Source organism: Oryzias latipes, chromosome 17 (assembly GCF_002234675.1).
Source record: "Oryzias latipes chromosome 17, ASM223467v1".
Classification (NCBI taxonomy): Eukaryota; Metazoa; Chordata; class Actinopteri; order Beloniformes; family Adrianichthyidae; genus Oryzias; species Oryzias latipes.
This window is the reverse complement of record NC_019875.2, coordinates 30,394,987-30,415,118: the sequence shown is the minus strand read 5'-3', so window position 1 is coordinate 30,415,118 and position 20,132 is coordinate 30,394,987. Positions and strand designations below refer to the sequence as shown.

Here is a 20,132-nt window from a genome sequence, read left to right as displayed (position 1 = left end):
GGTCATGAACTCTTTCGGCCCCTCCCCTCTGGAAAGAGGCTCCGGTCCATCAGGAGCAGGACCTCTTCCCCACTGCAGTCAGCCTGCTGAACAGTACCCCAACTCCCCCAGCTGACCCCCCCCCCCCCCACCACCACCACCACCAAAGGACTATCACTGCCTCTTACAGGCCCCACCATCCCAGCCCACCTGCGCTCCCACTTTACTCCACTGTAGTCTGTTGTTGTTAACTTAATTTTTAACTTATTCTTAATTGCACTCTCTGTATGTTATACTGTTTGCACTTTCATTTTCTCATCTGAGATGCACCACCTGCCAACACCAAGTCAAATTCCTCATTCTGTAAAGTGCCCTCTACTGAACCTGGCAATAAAGCTTTTTCTGATTCTGATATATATATATATATATATATATATATATATATATATATATAAGGTTGACTGTTTCTCTTATTTAACAACAACAAATGATTTGTATATATATATATATATATATATATATATACATATATATATATATATATATATATATATATATATATATATATATATATATATATATATATACATATATATATATATATATATATATATATATATATATATATATATATATATATACATACATACATATATATATATATATATATATATATATATATATATATATATATATATATATATATATATATATATATATATATATATATATATATATATATATACAAATCATTTGTTGTTGTTAAATAAGAGAAACAGTCAACCTTAAAAGCTCAAACTTTAATGAATAATTCCATAGTTGCAGGACTTATTACAAATAAAAAAAATTATTACAAAGAATTTTAAAAACAATTTTTAAACATGTAGAAGTTTTAGACCTCTGTGATATGTAATTTAAATTATTTAGAAAAGCCCAACAATAAGTCAATAATGAGTCAATAATGATAATAAATGATAACAATTAATTTAATAATAAGTCAATGATAATACATAATAATAATAAATCAATAATAAGTCAACAATAAGTCCAAAACTCAACAACAGATTTACCCTAAAAAAAAAAGAGAAACAATAGATTTACTGATTCATGTTAGTGATCAGTTTGTGTAACACAGATGTTATGGTGTCGGGTTTCAAGCTAACAGCCTCTCATCAAAATGTGTTTCCTCAAATGTTCTGAACATATCCAGACTGTATTACTAGTTGGTACCACAGTGATCCATCTGGGTTAACTCTTTTTATTGCTAAGATCCACTTTTTCCTAAAGTCTGAATCCATTGGAAACCTGCAAGAAAAGTTCAGTCTCTGAGTCAGAAATGCATAAATCTATATTATTATAATAGTCTAGTCCTAGTATGCTGTATACAGGTTTAACACAGTAAAGTTTACATTTATGTCGACAGCAAATTATACGTACATCATGCAGCAGCATGTTGATAACAGCCCTGCAGCATCATACATGTCAACATGTGTTCTATTAATGAAGCCCCTGCAGTATTAAAAGAAAAGAATTATAGTACTTACCTGTCAAACCTTATGCCTTCCTCCTTCCTGGACTCATTTCTCTGATTTTGGCAGTAGAAACCCGCACAATGAACTGGCATTTTGCCAAAAATGTGTTCACATGCTGAACTGCAGCAGCGACTTGACCTCACCAAGATGGCGGTGCTCTCCTCCCATGAGGAACCACGTGATGTCTCCTCTAGCAATAGAACTCATTGGAAGACACGCACGCCCAAACCGGGGGCTTCCGGTCTTAAGAACACCCCCAATTGCCCTCTGCGAGGAGGGGGGTGGGGTGGGGTGTGCGGGTCATCAGGTCAGTACGGGTCACGCTGGGCGGATCTCCATCAGGTAAACTGTTGGTGGATGTGAGCTGATCCTGGAGTACCAACACCTCAGTCTGCTGGTGACCTTAAACCAGCGTTTGATCCCCAGGGGCCGCGCTGGGCGTTGTCCAGTGTGGGCCCTCTGGCAAGACCCACTATAAAGCCACTAGGGGGCCTGAGTGAGGGTCTCCCTGTGCCGGTCCCCAGCCCGGATACAATACAGGGTTGTATCAGGAAGGGCATCCGGCGTAAAAACTCTAAGAAACCGCCTGTGTGACTCGGTGAAAGCTGATTGGCTGAGGGTTTGTGCTGAAGACTGCTGGTGACCTTCTACATCCCAGCATGGAAGGTTTCCTAATGTTCTAGGATAGAGGAACGCTCTCCAACACCCCCCAGAAGAAAACCCTCCATAGGTCCACAGATGACCAGAGACAGTCCTAGGGGTTGTGTCTGAATTCCTTCCCTACTCACCGTTTTCTACTGTTGTCTGAATCTACATTTCCAAAACCCAGTGTCCTAGAAATTTCCCAGAAGTCTCTGCAGACAAACCAGTGTGCATCAATGCTCACTAGATCTGCGAATAAAGACCACAATGCATTGTGTTGGAAAAATTAATTTGTGATAAACCATCAACGTTTTTTCTTCAGAGGACTCATAAATAATTGTTGCAAAACACTCATTTTAGATTTAAACTGAAAACGACATAATATTCGCTGTTTAACAAAAGAAAAGTAGTGAGGATGGTGTCTGTTTTTAAAATCCAGGGGTCTACATAGTGCTGCACCATCTAGTCCCCCCCCTCCCATGTTTGACCTCTAACCTTCAGGCTGACGTTACAGATCAAAAGGAGAAAAAAAAAAACTGTTAACTCCAAATATTACTGGATAATAATGTACAAACATTCAAGTCTACAACTATGCAGTTTGTCATGGTGGCTGAATTGTGTGAATGTTCATGTTTTAGGAAATGTTTGCGTCATTTCCATCCCCTTGAGCTGTCGTGTGTTTGAATGACTGGATGATGCAGATCAGAGAGCACCTTTTATTTGGTTGTACCTTTGACAATAAGGACAAACATCCGATTCGCGTCAATCAAGACTCAACCGCCACAGTGCCGTTTCTGTCACAACCCTTCAGAAACGTTTATGCAATAAAAAAAAAAAAATCACATCTTTATTAAAAACTTTGGTATCAGAAACATTCTGTCCTGTAAAAAGCAGAGAAACGCTTTCATTGGTTCCACATGTGCTTCGTTTTTCCTCTACGTTGTTCTGCAACATGAACCCGAACAGGAGGATTTCTCCCGTTTGTGACCACCGTTCAGAACCAGAAATCCGCTTTCAACACCTCAAATCAAAAACAGACTTTAGGAAGGTTTCCGGTGAAAAAGAAATAAAAAAACAAACTAGGTGGCAGAGCCAACAGACTGCATTCTGTTACAAAAGCAGACTTTTATTTTGTTCTAGTCAGATTGTAGTTTAGGATTGTCGAGAAATGTAAAGTTCTAGATCAACAAGACCCCATTTCCAGATTAGACCCCAGAGTTTGGTTTTGCCCTTTTGGCAGGAAGAGGATGCACAGCAACCACAACCATCCTGAGCGCCAACGCACAGGCTTTGTGGGACATAAAACACACACACACACACACACTACTGCAACCTTTCTTCAAAGCTCATCTTTAGCCTGAGCATCTTCATCTGTTTCTGAAAGTGCCTCCTCTGCTTCTTCCTTTGATTCTTCCTCGTCTTCATCAATATCTTCATCATCCCCGTCTGTGTCTTGGTCCTTGTTCTTTTCCTCTTCGTCTTTTCGCTTCAACTCGTCCTGCTCTTGCTTCATTTTCTGTTCCGGCTCCTGAAGGAAAAGTGAGAAAGAGCAAAGTTTGATCCGGTTTCTGCTCTTCCCATCTGCAGGAGCAGCATCTCGTTCTCTGACGTACCTTCGTCGCGCCCCACGTCTCTTTGCCCACGTCTTCCGCTTCCTTCACGTCGTCGGTGATGAGGAAGTTGTCGAAGACGGTCCCTGACTTGACCTGAAAAGCAGGTCCAGACGTTACTCCCCCCTGCTGCAGGACTCTCCCGTCCTGCGTGTCATCAGGTCCTCACCTGCCAGAGGTCCAGACCCAGAACCCCGATGCTGTCGAACTTGTAGATGTTTGCGTCTGGGCTGTATTCGGGGTTATCGATTTCTGGATGCACCCAGGCTCCTTTGTAGTCTGGATTATCGATCTGTTTGGGCTTCCATTCTCCCTGCGATCACAGGAAAGGTCAGAGGGGGACGGCCTTAGCCGCAGCACGAGGCCTCGGCGCCGTGCAGGTCTTACTTTGTACTCCGGGTTGCTGATCATCGGCGGCTCCCATTCTCCATCCATGTCCTCCTGCCAGTCTTCAGGCTTTTTGGCGTCAGGATCTGGGATGTATTCTGGTTTCTCCCAGTCCTGCGGAAACAAATATTGTCTGGTTGGACCATCAGATCAGGATTCAGTCAAGCTTCTTCAGTTGAAGGTTTTCACCTCAGGCTTGGTGTCTTCGGGATCATCGATCTTCGGACGGTCGTCCCAATCTTCTGGCTTCTTGGCTTCAGGGTCCTTGATTTTCTTGGGGGGCAGGAAGTCCCAGTCCTCCTCCAGACTTCCAGATTCCACCTTCTCATTGTCAATCTTGACCTGGTAGGTCTGGTCTGGGTTCAGGATCAGTGTGTACAGGTGGGTGAACTCATCATCCTGCAGGGAACCAGGGGTTCAGCCTTTAGCTTCAGAAGCACGATCGTCTGATCGTCCTTCCAGACCACAGCGGTACCTTGCATTTGATCTCCTTCTTGATGAGATGATTCTTGCCCTTGTAATTGAAGATAACGTGGACCTTCTTGGTGGTGTAGCCGCAGATGTCGGGGCCTGCAACAAATTGACCAGATTACTCCAAGAACGCCTTCTGGTGGAGCGGTTCGTCCTGCGAGTGAGACGGAGCTCAGCTTCTCACCAAACATGACGTAGTAGGAGGAGTCTCCGTGCATGTCGGTCTGGTCCAGGTCGGACGGGAAGACCTTCACGTAGCCCCCACCGCAGTCGATCTTCTGCTCGTGCTTGACCGTGAACTGAATGACCAGAGACTTCCCCTCGTTGCTGAACGGCTCGAAGCGGGCCGAGGCGGCGTAGAAGCGAGCGTCTTGGCTGGTCTGCAGACCTAAAGTGCAGAACCAGTTCAGAGGAAAACAAATGACAAAAGTGAAATAATCACAGACGTCACAGGGAAATCACTGCGCTCCAATGCAGAGAAAGCAGAGCTGGATCTGGACTGTGAAGCCCAACCTGTCCGGCCGGTGAAGCGGCGACCAGGAAACAGTCTGAGACTCTGTGTCTGACACGTCTATCCAGCCACAGATGTGTTTTTAACAACCCTCTGCTGATGTTCTCCACACTGAAGGCCTGCTGACCTTTGTCCTTCTCTGCGTCTCCGTAGAAGTTCCCCGCCGTCAGCTTCCACTCTCCGTAGTCAGACTTGTGTTTGGAGTTCACCCAGCGACTTCTCCATTCATCTGAGGAGCAGGAGGGAGCCATTAAAACAGGGAAACAGAAAGCAAAAGCTCCCAGGAGACACACTGACCCACGGCCCGTGGAAACACAGGACTGTCACCACAACATCATCATTATTCCAATTAATCAGCTAGAATGAAGGGAAACAACGTGATAATCACTACACACGAGTTTAACGTAATGCCAATAATCGCTCATACAGTCAAATAGAAACACTTAATGATATTAAACTCCATTTACATCATAACGTGCAATCAAAAAGCCAGAAATTCAAAATTCCAGCACAAATTTGGATTGAAAGTGAAGGAAATGTTGGAGTTACCGCCGTCTAGAAACTCCTCCCGGAAGTAGATCTTTGCATGTACGCAGTACAAAGCGATCAAACCCACAAATAAACTCAAAGTGTTCATTTTAACCGGTAATTTCAGCTCTGCAGCCGCACAGACGCAGACGAGGCAGAAGTGACGAGGAGGAAGCGGAGGAGATATTTCAGAGTGGCTCCAGCGAACAGATGTCTGCCTCTGATTGGACAAGAGGAACGGACGCCTTGACCAATCAGAGGAGACCACGAAACAACCGTCTCCTCCAGACGCTGAATCCAGATCAGCTTTTCGTTAAATCCCGCAATGGCGCCAGCCGTCCACCAGAGGGCGCTGAAGATCATGGAAACGAGCAAAATGCAGCCGGGGGTCTCCAAAATGCCAAATTTAGGGGTAATTGTCCCAGATTTAACTGTTTTTAAAAAGTCTGTGATCTTCTTTCTTCTTACCCATTATTATTATTATTATTATTATTAACGATAATAATAACATTAACAATAATAATGATAACATTGATAACAAAACAGGTTTCAATTTAATATTCAAAGTACAGTACAATTTCTCCTGTGTAGTTCACATACATGTAAAAACGTTTTCTTCAAACAAATGTTCAAAAAATGATACAGTGTTTGACGATTTCTTACAACAGAATAACAAATATATAAAACATTGAGATAAAAAAGAAGATTAAAATATGAAAATGATGATTGGAAGTAATACATTTAAATACTATAAATAGCAGAATTGGTTTTGATAACTTCCGATTTTATAGTTTAAAATTTTCTATAGAGGCCAATGTATTTTAAGTAACTTCTTTTGCCTGATTATGATTAGGCTTGGTATATGTTTAATAGGAAAATTGAGTCATTAAAGATAAATTAATATTTTTTGTGTAGATTATTTTTTCACACAGAAAGGGCCCCATCCAGGGCTTGAACAGGGGTCTTTTTGCTGTGAGGCAAGAGGCTAACCACTGCACCATGATAACCACAAACACTTTAATATCTTCTACAACACATTTTACGTTTACAGCTGTGATCATCCCAGTGGATTTGGTTTCATCATTTTCACATTTCTTCTTTGAGCTGAACAGTTTAGAGTTTAGAGGAGATTTCTATCTTAAACGGTGCTTGAAGAAACAGCATCAGACGGTTCCTTCTTCACATGCCTGTGTGTAATCTGATCAACCTCAAACACAGAAAACTCTTGTCTCTTTGTTGGAAACATTGATTTGCAGCTCATGTGACACGCTGGAGATGCATCTGAGGCCCATCTGCCCTGGTTCTGATAACAGGCGACAGCTGATGTCCGCTGAAACTGCCCAGGGATTCCAGGATTCACTCACACCACTCACCAAAAACAGCAAAAACACACGTTTAGCACAACAGCTGGTGTACGATACAAACACAAAAGAAGAAAAAGGAATAGAAGTGAGACAAAAAAATGAAAAAAAGGATTAGCCTTGAAATGGTTTTATGGCCTCAGCAAACACAAAGAAATCCACAGCAGGATGGTTCCAGATGTTCAGACTAAAGACTGAGCACACATGACGCCGGGGCAAAAGCTTTCCGGCATGGTCAGGTCTTCTGCTCACATGAGTTCTCCCTCTTCAGTTAAAACTGTTTAGGGGTTAAGAAAGGAGATTAAATCTATAAATGTGCCAACACTATCGTACTCCATAGTAAAGATGAATAATAAAGTGATGCAACCACAAGGGGGCGCATTTCAGAGCCACATCTACAGGTCTGGATGCATAATTCATGAGAAAATGGAATGATTCTCTTCATAAAAGGGTTTGCCAGGAATTGTAAACGGCGTCTCTGCAGGCCTCTGCAGTCTCTGCCGTCACCAAACGGTTTCCTGCATCAAGATATTTTCCTACGAACAGCTGTCAGGATGACATTTCTGGTTATTATTCACAACATTCTGTTAGAACATTCTCTCATTCAGGTCTTCTGGAAAACATGAAGTTTATGTTCTGTCATTTTGGTGGAAACTACAGTCAGAATGAAGATCCTCATAAACTGGGGTTAAAGTATTCATTCTCCCTATAAGACAGTCCAGGATGTTTCTAATGGATTTTAGACATTTATGTGGTTCTTGACCCAAATTTAACTTTTTTATGTGGTTTTTTTTAAACTTGACACTAGTCAAATGTCGTTGCTTAGTTTTCCTGTAAAATCTGAAGAACAGCTACTAAATTTTGAGAAAGCAGAGACTGGTCTGCTTTCTCCTGGTTTGGGGGGGGGGGCGCTCATGTCGACAGAGTTTAAATCGACATGTTGATTCTTTTTTTTTCCGTGTGTGTCCTGAAACACGGCACACTGACCAGTTCAAATGAAAAATAAAAAGGAAAACATGAAGAAAAAACATTTCATATTTAATTTTCTTATGAAAAAGTCTGACTTTTAATTGAAGGTTTATTAATGCATTTAATCCATCAATACTTCATAAACACTGTGTTCGATCTGTCTGAGAAGAATCAACAACCTCAATCCAGAATATTTTATCACACAGAGAAAAAATACAGAAAGAACGAAACAAATAAAATGTAAAGAAGATTTTCTTGTTCTTTTTATTCCCTTTTAACAATAACAGCTCACACTGTTCATGAATCCTGACTTGTTTTTTTCTGTCCAGGTTTAGGAAAAGTGTTCAGGAAGTGTTTCTTTTTGCTTTATTACTCTTTCAGGGCTTAAATGAATTCTTCTGGAGTTTTCTAACATTGAGAGACTGATAGTATTTTTGGAACATGCATGTTTTTAATCAGGATCTTGAACTGGAGCATCCTTTACAAAGAGTTTCAAAAGAAGGAATGCTGCAGACTTTAGTCCAAAGGTGAAGAAAGTTTCTTGTTTTTGTGACAGAAACTGCAGCAGTAAAACATCTTTAGAAACACACACGGTTCTTTAGTCAACATGGGTTCATTGCATTGCGTCCACATGGACGCCGTTGGCATTAGTGCCGTTGAGTGTGAAGCGGCAGGTTTTTTTTTTTGAGTGACAGGTCTTTTCCTACAAAGCGACCACTGGGGCAAAGAAGAGCAACTGGCGCCAGCCTTCAAACCCCCCGGCACCCTCTGAGCGAGCCGCAATTATGTCAGGAGGAGAAAATAGTGTCCCTTTGAAAAGTGTTCTTCATCAAACCCAATTAATTCCACTGTTTTACCTTATTATTTCCACCGTGGACCTGGACCCGCTAGTCAGCCTGTTAACTAGAGCCTGGGCCTCTGCGGAGGTCATGCTTGGTCAAGCAGGACCTCATCATAATGCTTGTGATTAATTGCTGGTTCTGAGTGCGTTATGAGCGTATTCTGGGTGTAGCTACATGAAGACAGGGGCAGGGAGAAATGAGTTGGACTAAATATAGCAAACTTGAACACTTTCAATCTGTATCATTTTGCCGAGAAATTCCTCCAAACTTTGTGGCATAAAAGAGAGAAGCATATTTAGCTAACAGCAGCTGAAGTCTGAGTTTTACCCGGCTAATTATCTCATGAACCTAACTAAGTCAAGAGCTGGTTCACGACGGGCACTTTTTCTGGTCTTTTCTGGGATTTCACCAACGTTTATCAGGATAATCGTGAACTGAACCTCAGAGAACTCTGATTGAAAAATACAGGCTCTTTTGGACAAATTTACCTACCAAAACGTTCACTCAAAGGAGATGCAGTATATAATCAATTGATGTATTATGTGGTACACAAATGTCCATTTTTACTTTTGAACACCTCAAAATAGATGTTCACATGCAGACCGTAAAAGAAAACTAGAAGCAGCAGCTTTTCCAGAAGAAAATGCAGCGTTGAATGAAACTTAAAGATAAAAAAAACACAATTTAAATAAAGAAATGATCAAAGTTGAGCATAAATAAAGTGAAAACAGCACAATAACAAAAAAAATGTTTGTGAAAAATGCCAGAGCCGGGTATTGAACCAGCGAGCTTCTGCACCAAGGATTCCCATTTGTTTCAATGGAGGCAGAAATCCTGGAAATCCTGGAATATCTGGAAAAGTTCAAGGATTTGTGACCAAAAGTCACAGCTGGAAAAACTGAAAGAGCTGAATATTTGAACAGTGGGATGGTTGAAATAGCTGTAGGATTGTAAAAGGAGTTAAGCACCAAATAACGGAGGAAGATACTAGAATAAAGAGAAACAGGAAATCAGTGGATTGAAGGTTTCATAGTATTTCAACCAACTAGGACTTCCTGTTGCAGAACAGACGTAAAGCTCCCCTCCCACCGTAAACTGGGGGCATTTTAGCTGCAAAGGCTACAAGAGGGCAATTAAAATGGAGCCCTTGTGGCCCCTGCAGCCAGTCAGGCTGGGCCCCATGACACCCCCGGTTGGGCCTGATGGAGTGGAGCTTCATCTGCCTAACGGCCTGGCAAAAGGCCACAGGTCTGTAGGAACGCAGGTCTGGATGAACACAACCCCTGTGTCGCAGCGAGCATGGGCCCATTGTCTGCCAGGACTCATTAAGCTCACAGAGTCAGCCTGGTGGCTCACTAATGGACGTTAGGGGAGGAGAGAGAACGGGACCCTTCATCCAAACCGAGGGTCTTCGTCAAACGCATGCAGGGTTTTCCCTCCGTCTCTCTGCTAGATTTGTATCAATCTTCTGAAAAGAAATCTTCCTTGTTTAAAATGATTTTTTCTCTTGAATTCACTGTATTTGCAGACAATTATTTTAACATAAATGACACAACTTTATGCTTCACTTTAACTACCAGTGAGTTCTCACAACTGTGTTCCTCATAGAGTCAAACAAACAAACAAATGAAATGAAGTCTGGAATTTTTCAGCTAAACTTTACGTCATTTTACTATGATTTATGTGATGAATGCACATTTTATTAGTTGCATCAAACCTCTTCCAGGGAAGAACTGCAGACATGAGTTCCCTTTCCTCCTCTAAATCCATGGAGTCCACTTTGTTCATGATGGGATCCAGGTTACAGACGGCTGTCATTTAGGGGGTAAAACTATGGAATGATTCATTCTTACTTACTTTAATTTCCCTCTCTCTTCATTTTTGCTTTTCTGAAAAAACCCAGAGGAGATCGTTCAAAGTGTATGTTCCACAGTTTGGAGGTAAAACGAGGTTTTTGTCTGGGTTGAACAATCTGAGTTCCTGCAGTCAGGAAGCTTCCATCGGATTTCCTCCAACATAACTCTGAAATGTAGTTTCAGCAGAATGTGATGCCAGGACCACTTCAAGAACGTGGACCATTCCATCATGAAGACATTTTGCATTGATGTCACTAGTTGATGACAATAAACTAGTGATGGACTCGTCTGGCGCCCCCAGCCGTCCCCCAACTCCATCTGGATGAAGCTCGTCTGTTGGACTTTTTAAACATGTAGTTGTAGATTTAGATAAGTTCATTCTCTCTAAGAGTTCTGGTACATCACCTGTCTGTCCTGGGGGAGGATCCCTCCCCCATGTGGGCACCCCTGAGGTTTCTCCTTTATTTTCCCAGAATCTTTTTTTTTTTTAAAGGAGTTTTCCCATTCAGAGGATGGTCTAAGATGCCCAGTTTAGTTTAGTTTAGTTTAGTTTAGTTTAGTTTAGTTTAGTTTAGTTTAGTTTAGTTTAGTTTAGTTTAGTTTAGTTTAGTTTAGTTTAGTTTAGTTTAGTTTAGTTTAGTTTAGTTTACAATCAGCTATTGTATTTAATGACTGATTTCATGTTCTTATACAAATACCGGTATGAAACCCATTGAGATGACAATTGTTGAAATATTGGGCAATATGCATACATCTAATTGAACCATCACCACCACACAGCAGAGATGAAGTGACAGCCGCTGAAGCTTCATGAACTGTTTCTTCAGTTTTCCTGGCAGTGTGGACATGTGGTCAAAAAGATGGACTTGAAGTTATCACACGGGCGTTGTTGAGTTTGTTCTATTAAAGGGAAATTACACAAATATTCAGCATAAACGGGCAACCAAGACCTTTGTCTGCACATCCACATTTGTTTTTAAATGGTAAAGAAAGGAATCGAGTCTTGAAGCAGCTTTTTCAGGGGTAGCCAAGGGCATTCTGTCTATGCCTGAGAATCCAGGGTTAATCGCTTTAAAGATAGTAATTAGGTGTTAAGAGGTATGCTTGTCTGTTTAAATTAGCCTCCAAATCAGATTACGCTCTGTGACTTCCGTTAACTTCCCCCATCACAACTTCATGCTCCTCAAAAGGCCTTTTCATTTATTTAATTATACATATTCTCTTTTAATTCATAAAAGTAAAAATATATTTTCCCTGCAATTTAGAGATATACTTTAAAAAGTGCTAAATTGTTTTTATTGTAAAAGAGTAAAAAAAAATACACCTAGACATTTCTATTTAGACAAATAAAACCTGCTTGATTGAAGCCACAAAATGTTCCAAAAAAGTTTCTACAACACGTTCAAAGTGCAGTAGGTTGGCCGTCAGCAGGTTGTAATCAGGAGTCTGAAGAACCATGCACCCAGACGCCTGCTGACAGAGCTACAAGTATTACAGTTTTTATTAAAGAAATGTTTGACATCTTAAAAAGTTTGAGCGACAGCTATTCCACATAAAAACATGTATAAATGTGATGTCAATTGTTCTTTAGATGTTGTACAAAAACCTGTAGCTAACAGAGAGTCTGGCTAAACCGTCTACAGTTGATCTAATATAGAAAACCTGTGCGGAAAAAAGCAGAGGAAACATCAAAACATGGGAGTCCTAAAGCGTCACGGAGGCTAATGTGGTTTGATAAAACTTAAATACTTCATTCATTTTTGAAAATCAACCGTTTGCCTGAACAGTTACACAGCGGTGCACATGGTGGTAATTTCCCAAGCCTCTTTGGTGTCACGTCTCCTCTCACCTGATACACGAATCAACAGTTTGTAAACATTTACAGGAGTGCATTAAAAATCCATCCACTTCCTGTCGGGGCATCACATGTGCTGCCAGGTTTTATCCATGGACTGAATGTGCTCTTTGGCCTTCATTCTGAGGGCTGCGATGCTGGAATTCCGGTCGTCCTCCACCGGGTATTTATCGTTGAAGGGAGGTGCGCACTGGTAGGCAGGAGGCCCCATCGGCTGCATACCTTGGACCATGCCGGGTGGGCTGTTGAGGAAGCTGTGGCTGGAGTAGGTGGGCTGCAGGGTCTGCGGGGAGCTCATGAACCCCGGAATGGTGTGCATGGGTGTGGCACTGGAAATAGGTGACGTGAGCCAAGGATCCAGTGGCATCGGGTTGGCCACCTGCCCCACACTAGGGGGCATCGGAGGACGATTGAAGGATAACATTGGAGAGTCATGGAGCTTCATGGTACTGGTGTCCATCTTTTCTTGACGACGCCACTTTGCTCTTCGATTTTGAAACCACACCTGAACAAAAAAAAAAAAAACCACCCAAGTGAAACATTTTAATCGGTTTCAGTTTTTTTTTCCTCTAACCCTTGTGCTATCCTAGGTACTTTCACATTGGGAGGTGGGTCATCTAGACCCACTAGACAGTGCTCTGAACCTTTTTTCTTCAATGATTTGTGATCTTCACTGGTGTCCATGGATTACAAGAAATCTTTCCACCTTTATCCACCTTTTTCATGGTAGAGAGAACCAATGTAAGGGTGGGGTCATCTAAGATAGCACAAGGGATAAGAGAAGCCAAAGTTCAATCTTTACTGAATATTTTTTGAATAAAAAAAACCAACACATAAAATACCAACGTCTTAAAGGCATGACGTAACGAAACAGAATCCGATGGAACTCCTCATTCTGTTTTTTCTTGATCTTCACAGCAAAAGTTTGAACATAAAGTATGTGGCAGATGTTTGGTTTTAGTGCCAGAAGATGTGTTTGATGAAAACTACAGAGTTTTACCAGAACAAATTCATGTTAGCTGTGGAACAGGGTGGCGGAATTGTCATGGTTTGGGACTTTTTTCATCAACCACAGGCATGAATGACTTATCATAACTTGATATGACTAAGAATGATCCAAGTTCACCAACTTAGACATTGAACTTGACATGATGCTATGAAATGCCAGAAGCAGCGAGCCCATTGGGTCGTTGATGACAGAAGAGACCGGTATTTGTGGAATAGAGGAGCAGTTCTTGCTTTGAGGAACATTTAAAGGACACGTTGTTACAGGATTCATGCTCTTCTGGGCAGCTGAACTTTAACAGTGTTTCCAGAGGACATTTTAACGAAAGTAGCCACTCAAACAAGCAGCAGAACATCTTCTGGAACAGCCCTCAAAGACTGGTATCAAGAATCATCTACTGGAGGATCTTCTGCTGATTACCTGGATGAGGTGTGTTATGCCAATAAGAAGCTAACAAGGGCGGAAGAGTTGGTCAAGAACTGGACAGCAGCCTTTATGGACTGCAGTTTGACATCTATCCTCTAACCTCTGAGGGATGGAATTCTGGGATTGAACTGTCAGTCAGTGTCATGACATTACCAACAAGCAGTGTGTGATTGACGGCCAACTGTGTGGAAAATGTCCTGTAGTATCAATGCAGTTATCCCTGGTTCATGTCTTTACCTGGACTCGAACCTCAGGCAGGTTGACCTTCGTTGCCAGTTCCTCCCGGCTGTAGACGTCTGGATAGTGGGACTTCTCGAAGGCTCGCTCCAACTCATGAAGCTGATAGGTGGTGAAGGTGGTACGGTTTCTTCTGTGCTTTTTCTTGCCGTGCTCTTCCTCTTTGATGGACTTAGGAGAGCCGTCAGCGATGTCCACTTCCTTGGTGAGATTGCTCATTTCTTCACACTTATCACTCGAGAAAAGACTGGAGTCTAGAATGAAACATAAGGCTTTTTCAATGGTTTACACATACATTGATCAGAACAAACCACGCAACTGCTTTGTTGATTTTATTGCTCCATGAGTCTCATTCAATAAGCAGACGTCATTCATATTTTTTTATTTAAAATCTCCATCTACTGAGAACAAAACTACAGACTCCAGTGTAGCCACAAACTTGAGGTATTTTAAAATCTCCAGCTTGGATGACCCCCTTCCTCAATGTTCTGACAAAAGTATCGTCTTTGATAAGTTTAGCAATTCTCATAAAGATGGAGCAAGAAGATGGAAGAAGAAGAGGATCTGGCCGACTGGTTTTATGGATTCATTATCTAAATAGTCAAACGTCCAACCACTTTAAAAAATTTAAGATAAATACGAAAAATAGAAATAATTTCAAAAACTGAAACTCTGCTTTTTTGATACAAAGTTACTTTAAAACGACCCGCTACTCACTGTTTTAGATATTAGTCATTATTGTTTATTTTATTTTATGATTGTAAAATATGAACTTTTGCAGTTCTTCCTAAGTAAATCTGTGTTTTATCTTCTATGACGAACGACTTCCACTGACAGATGAGTCTTATCAAGCAAAGATTCAGGGATCTGGAAAGTCAAAACACCTCTTTCACTGAATTCTTTCCATAATCCCATAGCAACAGATTGCTGCTAATTAAACCCATTCTCTAATCTAACAAGGGACTTTAGGTGGCTTCTTCATGAGCCAAGGAAACAGCTGTGGTGTGGATTGTGTTTTCCTGGAAATGGACAAAGGGCAAGCGAAGCATGTCAGCGGTGAAGCTCCTTTACCATAAAACAACCGGCTGTTGATTTGAGGCGTCGACTCCAAACAGACTCAAATGTCATAATGTCTGAGATGAGGATGGATTTTCAAAACTTGACCCCAAATCCTATCAGACTTTTGCTTGGAACTGTTAAAGACGGATGAACAGCAGATGTGCAGAGACTCAATGCAAAAAACATCTATCCGTTAGTTTCATTCTCATTCCGTGTGAAGGGATCATTGCTACATTCAAAAGCTCAACTTTTCTGTTTGTACGATGAAAAACCAACTTCTTTGGTGCATCTATAGACCACGTGTGAACCCACGTCAGTCTCAGTAAAAAAGCATGACTTCATGTTTCCATCGTGGATGCACAGGCGACGTCACAGACATAGCAGTTATCTTGTTTTCAGCTCTCAATTGTTGAAGGAAACCTTTTGTAAATATCAATAATGCAAAAGTTTACGACGTTAGCAGGTCTGCCCTTCTCTCAGCTGCATTATAAAATCACAGTTTTACCCTCAAACTAGCAGTAACTCCATCTCCATCAATCCCCTTTGTACAGTTTAGGAGTCATCTAAAGTTAACCCTTTTAATTTAAACAAGACTCAGGATTACAATCCTATTGTTCAGAAATTATTCTAAATTTCTGATCACTTGAAACCTTAAAAAAGAAACTTTTTTCAAGAACAGAAAGGTAATGCATTCCTTATTAATCTTAGCTGCTGTCTGTTCCAATGACGCGAGAAGCTTTGGCACACAATGCCTTCAGAAACATGAACAGAACTTTGTTGGCACATCGGAAAGAAGCAAATGGGACAAGAACTTTGTAACGTGATAGCAATTTTCCAACCGGTTCTGCATATTGCTGCTGACACAGACGTCATGCTGAAGTCTCCTCAGAGGTTGATGATGAACTCGGTCAGGGTGTTTGAGCAGAGCAACTTCAAAAACATGCAGAACATGTCTGCAGAACTCAAACCTTCCAGGACCGGGAAGATGCTTTAAGTGTGTGTACGAGTGAAGTAAAACGTCCACCCATTTCTTAACCCACTTGCCTGTCCCGGCTACTGTTGGGCAAAGGTGAGGTCCCCAGGCCACACAATCACTCCCACACACTTTCAAATGCACAATGAAACCATGAAGCATGTTTTCGGACTGTGGGAGGAAGCTGGAGAAAACCCCTGCATGTGCAAGGAGGACATGGAACAGAAAAGTCCCAGCTGGGATTTGAACCTCTCGCTGTGAGGGAGGGCGTAGCTAACCACTGCGCCACCGTGAAGCCCCTAAGTTAATTGCAACAACCAAAATAAAGATGCTCAACACGTGAAACCAAGGCTTCTGAAAAGTGTTTCTTTTCAGGGACCATACCTGACCCTCAGTTTGGTGAATTTGACTGAATTTTTCTTTTGGCAGATTAGTTTGTTGAGACATATCTTTTCGCCCATTGTCGGACTTTTAAAACTCACTGTAATTTTCTGTCACCTAACCCTCCCAATTACACGGGTCAGATTATCAGATTCTTCTGAGAGGCTGAAAACCAAATGTAAGCTCAGTGCAAAATATCACACAATCCATTGGATTTTAAAAATTCTTTTTAAAACTTGATTTCAGTGAATCTTACAAGACTTGATCCAACTTTACTTTTTTTTGTCCAGCTGTTCCTCCTTTTTGATTGTCTTGTGTTTGCTTGTGTGGATGCTGTTGTGTTTGTTTCATGTTGAATCTTTTTAGCGAACAGTGCTTTGGGCCTGTGGGAGTTTTATAAACGTTTTTTATTTTAAGGTTGGACTGGACTGGAAGTTATTTTTCCTTCATCAGATGTCACGTCTGTGCACAGAAACGCCTTCAAAGTTTTACTGTAGTAAATAAATCAAAGACCAATCAGTAGATTGTTTTGAGGGACTCACCGTGGTAGGAATGATGCTGTGAGCTGTCCCCCAGTTCCGGAAGGTTTCCATAGGGTTCTGAAGGGACCGGCTTGGCGGGGTCCTGCTGGAGGGCTCCGTTAACTTTGGGGCTGCCATCATCTCCCACTGAATGCAGCAAGGGCTCCTGGTCTTTAGTGAATCCCAATATGACATCAATACTGTGGACCCGGCCTCCGTTGCTGGAGCCAGCGCCTTTCGCCATGTCATAGCTGTCAACGATTCCATGTCCGCTATCGTCCACCATCCCCAGGGTATCCATTGACAAATGCATTTGGCTGTGGACTTGCCTTTGGACTCACTTTCTGATTCTTGTCAAAAAAAAGTCAAAGTCTACCAACTGAGATGATCAACAAATAGTTCTTGTGCCTCTGGAACAGAAGAGCAGACCTCAGCAGGGTTTTTGTCCACAGAGATGACTCACATCTTTCTCTGCAAAACATTAAAACACAAAACTGTAAAACTGCACACCACAACTTCAGTGTAAGTACTTTTATAGGAAAGTTTCGACAGACATCATTTAAAAACGATCTCCACATCCACTACCAAACAAAAGATATTTATTCAGAGAAAGTTTTGAAATCAAAACTGGTTGAGCAGTTTTTTTTTGTAGCTCATGAATAACCTGCTGTTGCCTGGCCTGCACCCTTTGTTCTTAATCCACATGCCTGTCAGTTTCCTTTGCTTAATCTCCCTTTCCCTGGATAACGCTTCTACGTTTTGACATGCTTTAGGAAAAAAGTTTCAGGAAGAATGTGCGTTTTTTCCCCTGTATCTCTTGTTGGAAGTGTGCAGAAATATGCTTTATAGGTTGTAATTGTATCTCAGCATGACTTAGTGAGATCAGAGAATTTATTATTTGTCTTCTACAAAAAGATCTCTGTGTGAGAGAAACTATAAAACAGATTTTCATGAACAACGTTCCCATTTCCCACATGGATGATAGAAAGCACATCCAAACATGTAACTGAGGAAATGCAAAAACATGTAACCGTCTTACCTTCGTTCAGGTTTCTTGACGGTCTACTCCTCACATCGTCCATAAGTAGAACCAACTGCAGTGTCTACTCTGAACACTTGTTGCTCGCCGTGAAATCCTTAAAGCTCCTTTCAAATAACTGAGCAAAAGATCGTTGCAACCAGAACATGCAATGTCCTCCTCTGCCGACAAAACTCCTCTTAACCACAAGAGACACCAGAGCAGGCTGCTGGAATGGTAGTAAAACCTGAGGGTTTAAGAGGTTTATTAATTGGAATCCTTCCCCTTTAAGAATGACTGACAGTTGTTTTCTGGTCAAGTAATTGCTCCAAATGTGTCCTGCTTTCAGACCACAGAGGGAGGCCATTGCTAATGAAGCCTCAACAAAACTTCCTTTCAACAAATCTATTGTCTGAAAGATAATGGCTTGTGTGGAGAGTTTTCGTTAATCCCTTCATTACAGACAATAACACGGAGAAAAGACAGGGATGGACTTGAATGGCTACACACTGTACATTAAATAGTTGCATACAATGAGGCGTCTAAATTTGGAACAACTGTTTTTAGAAATAGAAAGTGCTGATGAAATAAAACAAAGATGCATTTTCTTTATTTAACATGTTTGATTGCTGTTTGGAGATTTCACGTTTGAATTTATTTTAGATTTTCTCTGAAAACTATCAATCTATTGGTCCAAAATCAAGCAGAGGTCTCACTTTGATTTAATTTACTCAAGCAAAGATCATTACTGAACGAGCGCTCTTTAACCATCCGCTCCCATGATGCTCTCATTAGACGAGCTTTAGTGTTAGATATGCTCCAATATTTGGATCATTTGGGAGATAAAGTCCAAAGTGGGAGGTCAATTCTGCTTTGCCAGCTGGAAAAACCAGAGCTGTCGCAGCTACAGTAGGTGTTGCAGAGATCAAGCCCATCCTTAATAGGCCTAAATACTTCCCCAGAGATTTTCTCTGACCTCACTACCCCCTACCTGAAGATATTTTTAGGAGTTCCTCTCGTGCTTCCATTCTGCTGAAAGTGTGTGTTTAACAGTTTAACAAGCCTTCATCAAGCCAGTAGATGATTAAAGTGACGTCTCTCTTCAGTTATCAGAAGGTTTTTTTTCTTCTACTTTTGAAATAAAACAGTGATGTTACTGTGTATATTATGTGACGTATGAATGTTTCTATGATTTTTCATAATTTTCATTTCCTCAGATGAATTTCTGAGAATGTCTGTGTTTTCTTTCTCATTTTGTTTTCAACATTCGTTGTAAATGGGACCACAGTGGAATTCAATGGCTTATATCTCAGCATCGTTGACAACATCACCAGCATTTCATGCAGAATCTGGATAAAGCAGCGAGCTGGAGGCTGGTATAAGCTGAACGTGTTTTCGCATGTCCTCACCTGATCTTCCAGCAAACACATCAACTTCTTTGAGTCAGGGATATGCTTACTGTAAGCAGCTGAGGAAATTTAAATGTTAAACAAGTTTAAAACCTTTGCAGAAGAACGGGTGAGCAGACTGACTAAAGGTTAAGTGGCTTAGGCCGACGAGGGTTCTCGGTTGTCAGAGTTGTTTTCCGAGAACAGAGAGACTGAGCAGCCTTTACTTTTGCCTCTTCATGAATTAAAGACGTTCAGGATTCCACCACAGCAGGGGATTTGCCATGAAACAGGCTGCTGCCATATGGTCACCATGAAGAAAGTCGGTGCAGCAGCAGGGCGGTTTGTCTCTGTGATCAAGTCAGCATAGAAATAAAAGCTAAGATTTTATATAGATCTGTATTTTAAAATATTTCCAAATGTCCTCCTCTGGATGTTTTTTACTAAAATAAATTCCATTTATAAAGCTGTAACTCACAGCTCCAGAAGAGACAAAGAAGCAAAACAGGTCATGAGTAAAAGATGTGTGTTGATTAAAAAAACGAGCGTTTCTTCAGTGATTCTTGTTCTCCAGACTCCA

General features: G+C 41.3%; 2 protein-coding genes across 2 annotated transcripts; both read right to left on the bottom strand.

The window, feature by feature from the left end:
- Positions 1–2,855: 2,855 nt before the first annotated feature.
- On the bottom strand, positions 2,856–5,865 carry LOC101169735 (calreticulin). The gene is made up of 9 exons (XM_004079464.4): positions 5,682–5,865; positions 5,260–5,361; positions 4,806–5,009; positions 4,626–4,720; positions 4,340–4,549; positions 4,151–4,264; positions 3,933–4,076; positions 3,767–3,859; positions 2,856–3,681 (listed from the first exon to the last, which is right to left on the bottom strand). The coding sequence occupies exons 1-9, from the start codon at positions 5,767–5,769 to the stop codon at positions 3,493–3,495; spliced, it is 1,239 nt and encodes a 412-aa protein (XP_004079512.1). The 5' UTR covers positions 5,770–5,865; the 3' UTR covers positions 2,856–3,492.
- Positions 5,866–12,162: 6,297 nt separating this feature from the next.
- Positions 12,163–18,393, bottom strand: rx2 (Rx2 transcription factor; the record flags this gene model as incomplete). Its single annotated transcript, NM_001104903.1, is given in 4 exon segments — positions 12,163–13,048; positions 14,213–14,466; positions 17,168–17,617; positions 18,186–18,393. Coding segments are annotated over 3 exon segments (984 nt in total). The 3' UTR covers positions 12,163–12,610.
- Between the last annotated feature and the right edge of the window lie 1,739 nt (positions 18,394–20,132).

What these genes read in the sequence shown, in the direction of transcription:
- LOC101169735 (XM_004079464.4), bottom strand. Translation starts at nt 5,769, where the DNA reads ATGAACACTTTGAGTTTATTTGTGGGTTTGATCGCTTTGTACTGCGTA. An exon ending in GGAGGAGTTTCTAGACGGCG is followed by an intron (nt 5,362 to 5,681) that starts GTAACTCCAACA and finishes CCTGCTCCTCAG; the next exon opens with ATGAATGGAGAAGTCGCTGG. An exon ending in AGAAGGAGATCAAATGCAAG is followed by an intron (nt 4,550 to 4,625) that starts GTACCGCTGTGG and finishes GGTTCCCTGCAG; the next exon opens with GATGATGAGTTCACCCACCT.